Genomic DNA, 8,828 nt, shown 5'->3' on the forward strand with positions numbered 1-8,828 from the left:
TGGTATTCTTGGGGACTTGCTTTGTTCTAACCTGCCGAAATGGGGGAAGCTTATTCATACTCTTTTGACTGCTATTGACAAGGGTGCCGCCATTCCCGAATCCGGGAAGGGGGCCGAGGTCGTCCCTGTTTATAAAAAGGGCCAGAGGGACGACCCTTCCAGCTACCGCCCAATAAGTGTATTAGACTCCACCCAGAAAGTTGTGGGGAAGGTGGTGCTTGAAAGAATTCTGCAATGGGCTGAGGACAATGAGATTCTCTCGCAACTATCAAGTGGGCTTCAGAGATGGCACAGGCACTATGGAGCAGGCTTTTAGATTACTACTTATTTATTGGAAAGTGGTTGTTATAGGCAAAGGCAGCCTTTACCTTGTTTTTATTGATCTAAGGACTGCCTTCGACCTTGTGCCTAGAGGACGTTTATGGGGGGTGCTGTTAGAAATGGGGATTCCACCCAACATCTTGTCTATTCTAGTAAGGCTTCACGAAGGAAATTTCGCGCAAGTGAGGTGGGGTACAGAGGGGCAGAAAACTAATAGCATTCCGGTGGGGAACTGGGGTCCGCCAGGGATGTGCCCTTGCCCCGACCCTTTTTTTACTATATGTGAATGGGGTGGATGAGCACTTGCTTCTTAAACCATCAGATGCTCCATCCCTGACAGGGGAGTGTATCCCTACCCAATTATTCGCCGATGATATGCTCCTAATATCTAAGACCCCAGTAGGTCTTCGTGGCCTTCTAGATAACTTTCAGGCTTTTTGCATCCAACGTGGCCTAGTAATAAATACTGACAAAATTGGGCGCCCCCCTGTACTAAACCATGTATCCCTAGAGAGGGTCACCGTATTTGACTATTTAGGTATTCGTATATCGGATACTATGCAGTGGACCCAGCACCTTTGTAAAATGCTATTAAACCACAAGAGAGTCACGGGGGCCCTCCTTAAAGAGCAGCGCTCCTCTTCGACAAGACCGATAGCCCCTGTTATTGACATTTATAAGGCAAAGGGCGTTAGTACTGCCCTGTATGGGGCAGAGCTTTGGGGCACTTCTAATATAGATCTACTGGTAAGGCCTGAAAACAAGTTTTTAAGGGCCATTATGTCCCTTGCACAGAGCACCCCGCTGACTCCCTTATTGCTTGACCTAGGATGTCATCCCATCAGTGATCTTGCTAAACTTCGGCCATTACTTCTATAGGCCCGGCTGTGGCGAGTACCAGAACTTGCCAATTATGCGAAGGGGCTAGCGGAAGTTATGACATGGTGGGATGGCATAAGATAAAATGGCTCAAAGATGTTACATTTTTACTTGGCAAGCTAGGCCTTACTGAAGCCTGGGATGCTCAGTCTTCTCCCCGGAAAGCGACCCTTATGATTCCTTATTGGAAATGGGTCGCTACCAGAACTTGTATTGACCCAACTCTTGGTAGGTTGACGGAAGAGTTCCTAAGGCATAAAGATGTACTATTTCGGGAACTATATCTAGATATTGTATGGAAATCTTATGACATGGCATTATATTTTAGATTCAGGGTAGGGGCACTCCCAGTGCGCGCCCTAATTGCTCACTGGAAACCCCGTCTCAGACAACATCTCTTTGTCCTATTTGTCAAACTAGTATAGAAACTGTACTACATATCCTGTTTGCTTGCCCGGATTATGCCCACCCAAGACGAAGGTGGCTCAAACCTATATGCCAAGCTATGGGAACTAGGCACTCCAATGAGGCACTCCGGATTTTAATGTCGGACACACGGCCACTATATGTTTGTGGTCTTTCTAAGTTTTTAGCAGGGACATGGTCCATTAGGGCTAAAAGGCTAACACCAAATGTTTAATCTGGTTTTAAAACATGGTTAAATTTAAAATCTGTAACCACAATTTTATTGTCTACGTTTTTAGATTTTAAACAATGAATTGCTAACAAATTGTTTTTATGTAAATGTGTTGTATATAATGTGTGCTTTTATGATATTTTTATCGAAATAAAGCCCTATGAACTGAACTGAACTGAAAAAAGGTTGCCCTCTGCAACCCTCGAATTATAGGCCCATTAGCCTGATGGATATAGCCAGTTCAAGGGGTGGGAGCGCACCAGACACGTCCCAACGTAATTACCTCAAGCATGATGGTTCATGTAGTTCATTATTTCTCGCTCAATTCATTTCAAAGTGTTCATAGCCAGTGCTGTATTATTAGTCTCAATTCGTATCCCTAGACACGTGTTTCATGATTCCTCAATCGTCAGTAGGGAAAAAGCAAAGTTCATAGGTTACAGGGCGTGCTGCCTCGTCTCTCAGGACCAGTTCCACTCACAGCATGAAGGTGCAGGCTCCCGAGGTCGTCAGCTCACAAAATATAAACAGTTCAAGGGGTGGGAGCGCACCAGACACGTCCCAACGTAATTACCTCAAGCATAATGGTTCATGTAGTTCATTATTTCTCGCTCAATTCATTTCAAAGTGTTCATAGCCAGTGCTGTAGTATTAGTTTCAATTCGTATCCCTAGACAAGTGTTTCATGATTCCTCAATCGTCAGTAGGGAAAAAGCAAAGTTCATAGGTTGCAGGGCATGCTGCCTCGTCTCTCAGGACCAGTTCCACTCGCAGCATGAAGGTGTAGGCTCCCGAGCTCGTCAGCTCACAAAATTTAAACAGTTCAAGGGGTGGGAGCGCACCAGACACGTCCCAACATATTTACCTCAAGCATGATGGTTCATTATTTCTCGCTCAATTCATTTCAAAGTGTTCATACCCAGTGCTGTATTATTAGTTTCAATTCGTATCCCTAGACAAGTGTTTCATGATTCCTCAATCGTCAATAGGGGAAAAGCAAAGTTCATAGGTTGCAGGGCATGCTGCCTTGTCTCTCAGGACCAGTTCCACTCACAGCATGAAGGTGCAGGCTCCCAAGCTCGTCAGCTCACAAAATTTAAACAGTTCAAAGGGTGAGAGCGCACCAGACACGTCCCAACGTGTCTGGGCCTCAACAATCACGTTGTCGTAGAGTTTTATTTTCTGCCTTGAACCGTTGGGAGAGTCTTGGCGGGGGGTCCCTCAGACTAGCTGGTCCTGCTGAATGGCTTTCCGGCCCGCCCTACAAATACCGGGGATGTGTCAGACCTTGGTTCTTCCAGGACCGCCTTGTCCCCCTACTGGATAGTCAAACTCCCTTGCCTTTTTTACCAGACAGGCATACTTTTAGGCAGACTTCTAGGCTCTTCAGGACAGGTAAACAGCTTCTCCATTAAGTAATTCAGCCTGCAGGTGATGTCCCCTCAACTTAGATAGACTGTCAGGCTGACACCATCCCTGGTGGCACAGCAGGCACCTGAGTACTTTTCAGAGCTCTTTATTCCTTGGTAACAGAGGACTTTGAACTGGAGTATAAAAGAGGGATAGATGGTCCCACTTGTATACACACCTGGCAGGCAGGAGATGCATTCTAATCTGTTGCACTCTCACATTGCATCTATGCTATGCACACCAACACGCTAAACACACACTGGATGTTAGCGCAAAGTCTGGGCACAGGCAAAGAAATGGAGCATTACATGGGTGTGTCAGTAGGAAGCGACTCCACTGACTATGATGCAAAGATCGCATCAGGCTATTGATCCTTATAACAGGGTGCATTGCCACCACCGCTCTAGCTGTTAAACCCATGACAGTCCTCTACCTTAAATGAGGGCACACTTGGTGTGACCCTCCAGGTCAAAGGACCGGTCCGTGACCTATCATAACCCCTTGTTAGAAGTTACACAGTACTGGGGTGACAGGAAAATCTCATGTAAATTTCTTTTTTTTTTTTTACTTTGTGGTAGTTTTACCCCAGTAACGTGTAGTTACTAGTTTGACGGCATGGACTGGGCAGTTGCCACGAGGAACAGATTCTTCTGCCTGTCAAACCACATACCATTCACTATTTCATAGTGTTTTTCTGCTTTTATTTACCACTTGTTTTAAGCAGGTGGTATATATATGCATGTGGTTGGTTGGGGGGGGAGATTGGTGAAGTAGGGGAGGGATTGGTGAAGCAGGGGAGGGAAGGGGAAAACAGAGGGAAGAATTGTGTGTTTTCCGCAGTTAGTAAAAAAACCAGCATAAGTCTTGGCTGCTTCTGCTGTACCTAGAGTCTTGTGCGTCTTTTCAGTCTAATTTTTCTGTCTGGAAAAAAATGGTGTCCTGTTTTTCTGCACCCAGTAAATCCAGGTGCAGAAAAGCCTAACCACTGATAATCAGGTGGAATAAAATGAACACATGAAAGTACGGCTTGTTTTCATTGCCCTTGATTCATACTCTGGACAATAGTTGAGGGATAGGTCTAGGCATAGTCCCTGCAACACACAATAGATTTGCGTGCGGCAGAGGCCAGAGCTCAAAAGTCAGGATACCAGATACAAGTTGGTGGTAACTCAGGGCAGGGGAAAACGCCTGTTGTCCGTGGAGGGGAAATTCCCATCCCAGAAATCTACATTAAAAATTAATTAATAGTATTCTTTTTTAAATAGCTGTTTGGTGCCAGGGCATATGACTTTAATTTCTGCCTTTGGGATTCTATGTTACAACTCCATAGGGTACAGGTATCCTTTGTGAGCTTAATAAAATGTTGAAAATTCTACAAATCCTTACTCCTACATCCAAGTATTTTCAGGCTACCATTCTACACTCTGCTCTGTCAGAAGAATAGCTCAACATTTTCAAAATTCTGCAATTCTGTATTGATTTGGCATGTAAATTATTTTTGGAGAAATTTACATGTATTAACTATTTAATTTTAATACTATAGGTGATTGAAATTATGGACGAAAAAAGCACGATTTACCACCAGGCAACTGAATGTTAGTGCCATAAGAAGGATTATTCTGAAAAACTGAAGGACATCCAGCATTCTAAGTTTAATACATTTCCGAAATCTAGGTGTGGCGAGGAAGTGGGAGCTGAGGAAAGTACTATACCTGTAAGTGAAGTCTCTAATTTTGCATTTCATTAACCCAGAGCAAAGTCATACCTGTGCACACAGCATCAGAAATAATGCCAGAAAGACCAATCACAGCATCCTCATCTGAAATATTATCAGAAAGACAAATTGCCTCAGCATGACAGCATAACGTTCATCTAAAGCATCATATAATCCCAGAGAGGAAGGACACACTGCATAAAAGAAAGATATAACAAAAGGTTTCTTCTGCAGACCATCAAAGAAAAGACACTAAAGAAGACACCGAAGCTGACACGCTAACAACCAAAAGATTGGAAAATCACCTTTGTTCAACAACCGTTTTTAACCAGTTATGCAAGTTTGAGACCATCTGCCTCAGGATATAACACCTCGATCCACTCTGCTCACTCTTGCGAAAACCTTAAAAATTCACCACTTTATTGTGTTCTTGACCATCTCAGATTGTTTCCTTTTTATTATGTACTGTTCTGTAATTCTATGTAAATCGCCTCAACATTATCTGTTGTGCGGGAGTGATATGTAAAACTGATTAAATGAGCACAGTTGCGCTATAGGTAATGTAAATAAATCCTCGTCTTCAGAACTACAAACCTTAACCTTACACCAAACATAGAAAGGGTAAAAGGAACTGATGTTCTGCGACTCATGATCCACAATAGTACTGTGCACGTTCTAACGCCCTCAGTTACGGCCATTACAAAGTGCAAAAAGGTACTTCTCAGTTTAATCATTAAATATCAGACTAACACCTTATCACTGCATTGCTAAGAACCTATACAAATAGATTTGAGAAAAACTTCAGTCACAAAATAAGTTGCTGCCGGAGAGGCTATTACCTAAGGACTGTTATCTGCTAGAAACATTTCAACAGGTGTTACAGGGCTGCATCCAGACATATTTTGCTCAATTCAAGTGTTAAGAAGATTACACACAATTTCTTTTTGAGATAAGTGCTGAACATTATCTAAAAGTATGCCAAAAAAGTTTCAGGCGTAAATCTAATCTCAATGAGCATATGAGAATCCACACTGGGGAAAAACCTTATCAGTGCTCTGAATGCCAGAAAAAGTTTAGTTTCAAACCTAGTCTAAATCTACATGCATTAACCCACTCTGTGGAAAAACCTTACCAGTGCCCTGAATGCCAGAAATGTCTCAGTGACCAAAACAGTCTCACTCGACATATAAGAACCCACACTGGGGATAAACCTTATCAGTGCACGGATTGCCAGAAATGTTTCATTGGGAAAAACAGTCTCACTCAGCATAGAAGAACCCACACTGGGGATAAACCTTTTCAGTGCTCTGAATGCCAGAAATGTTTCAGTTACAAAAGCAGACTCATTGAACATACAAGAATCCACACTGGGGAAAACCCTTATCAGTGCTCTGAATGCCCAAAACATTTCAAACTTAAATCACTTCTAACTGCACATGTGAGATTCCACACTGGGGAAAAACCTTATCAGTGCTCTGAATGCCAGGAAAGGTTTTGTAACAAACAACGTCTTTCTCAACATGCAATAACCCATTCTGTGGAACCTCCTTATCAGTGCTTTGAATGCCAGAAATGTTTCAGTGTAAAACGTAATCTCACACGGCATACAAAGATCCACACTGGGGCCAAACGTTATCAGTGCTCTGAATGCCACAAATGTTTCAGTGACAAAAACTGTCTCACTCGGCATACAAGAACCCACACTGGGGAAAAACCTTATCAGTGCTCTGAATGCCAGAAAGGTTTCATTGACAAAAACAGTCTCACTCATCATATAAGATCCCACACTGGAGAGAAACCTTTTCAGTGCTCTGAATGCCAGAAATGTTTCAGTTACAAATGCAAACTCATTGAACATACAAGAATCCACACTGGGGAAAAACCTTTTCAGTGCTCTGAATGCCAGAAAAGATTTTTTAACAAACAAAGTCTTTCTCAACATGCAATAACCCATTCTGTGGAACAACCTTATCAATGCTCTGAATGCCAGAAATGTTTCAGTCTAAAAAGTACTCTCACACGGCATACAAAGATCCACACTGGGGAAAAACCTTATCAGTGCTCTGAATGCCAGAAATGTTTCATTGACAAAAGAACTCTTTCTCAACATACAATAACCCACACTGGGGAAAAACCTTATCCATGCTCTGAATGTCAGAAATGTTTCAGAGACAAACTCAGTCTCACTCAACATATAAGAACCCACACTGGGGAAAAACCTTATCAGTGCTCTAAATGCCCAAAAGATTTCACACTTAAATCACTTCTAACTGGGCATATGAGATTCCACACTGGGGAAAAACCTTATCAGTGCTCTGAATGCGACAAATGTTTCAGGGTAAAAAGCAATCTCACTCAGCATATAAGAACCCACACTAGGGAAAAACCTTATCAGTGCTCTGAATGCCAAAAATGTTTCGGCCAAAAACACAATCTCATTATTCATATAAGAACCCACACTGGGGAAAAACCATATCAGTGCTCCAAATGCCAAAAATGTTTCAGCCTTAAATGTAATCTCACTAAACATATGAGACTCCATACTGGAGAAGAAAATTATCAGTGCTCTAATTGTCAGAAAAGATTCAGGGGTAGAGATAATTTCAAGCGCCATAACAAAACACACCATCAAAATATTTTAGTGCCAGAAAAGCATCAGTTTTAAACACAATCTCACTCTACATGAGCAGACGCACACAGGAAAAACACATTACCAATGCTGTGAATGCCAGAAATTCCTATCTGATAGGCACAGCCTCACTAACCATAAGCGGTTCTCCATATTGATGAAAAACCTTATGAGTGTTCTGAATGCCAGAAAAGCTGCAGAGAAAAACGCTATCTCACCATGAGAAACTCCACACTGGAGAAAATCCTTATGCCAAAAAAGCAAGGCAGAATCTGAAAGAAACACGATAGTGTTAGATTTCTTACCTTAGAATTACCCCCAGGTGTCAGACTGGATACGGAAAGTTTTTCGTCAGCAGTACCCCTGCACGTCGGTAGGCGTCGTTTGCGGCTCCGTGTCCGTCGTCGGTGTTGTGATTGCCGGAATGATGTCGCTGGAGTACTTAGACGCCGCCATCGCGCGCTGACGTCGGTTCTTCTTTTTTCTGTGCCAGCTAGCGCAGATCCGGAAAGAGCACGTACCTTTAGTCATTTTTTTACTAACTTTTTGGACATTTTTGTCTATCTTTGTCGACTCGACTCGACTCCTGGTGCCAGTAGGGATGCCCGGTTTCAAGCTGTGTGATGCCTTTCACCGACTGATGTCTGTTACCGACCCACTCCGCCGGTGTCCCTACAGTTTGGGGGGCGACCACGATGACAAGTCGTGCCCCGACTGCCGGGCCTTGACGTCGAAGGCTAGGCGGGAGCGTTCCCGTAAGCTCATCGAGATCCGCCAGTCGACTCTGTGTCGCTCGAGGTCCCAGTCGGGGAGGAAGCCGAGGAACTTATCGGAGTCATCACTGATCATCCGGATCCAAGTCCTCGCACTCGGGTAAGTCGAGGCATGTCAAAAAGAAGCAGTGTTGCTCTTCGGAGTCTCCTCGCCACTCACGCGGCTCAGGAGTCTCATCCTGTCCCACACCCTCCGGTCCCTGGACTCAATACGACTCCGGGCGATATTAGAGACTTCCTTGTTGCCAAGAGGACTCTCTTCCCGCCGTCGACACCTGCCGGCGCGGCTTCGGGCCCGCTGGTCCGACTGGGAGTCCTAACTTTCTGGCGGCTTCGGCCCGGTGCCGTCGGCAACTTCGATCTCGGCATGCAGGACCCCGTGGGATCCAGGCCTGTATCCCGGTCGATGCCAGTTGACCTTATGACTCCTCCGCTGGTGCTGACCCCGGCGCCATCCCCGGACAA

General features: G+C 44.2%; 1 protein-coding gene across 1 annotated transcript in view; it reads left to right on the forward strand.

Moving 5' to 3' along the window:
* The window catches only part of LOC147737432 (uncharacterized), a 101,529-nt gene extending 93,903 nt beyond the window's left edge, over nt 1–7,626 (forward strand). Inside the window, exon 3 of the mRNA XM_086924019.1 lies at nt 4,791–7,626. Coding sequence (XP_086780145.1) covers nt 5,980–7,626 — 1,647 coding nt within the window. The 5' untranslated portion in view covers nt 4,791–5,979. The remainder of the gene's footprint in view (nt 1–4,790) is intronic.
* Nucleotides 7,627–8,828: the final 1,202 nt, after the last annotated feature.

Source organism: Lissotriton vulgaris, chromosome 1_1 (genome assembly GCF_964263255.1).
Source record: "Lissotriton vulgaris chromosome 1_1, aLisVul1.2, whole genome shotgun sequence".
Taxonomy (NCBI): domain Eukaryota; kingdom Metazoa; phylum Chordata; class Amphibia; order Caudata; family Salamandridae; genus Lissotriton; species Lissotriton vulgaris.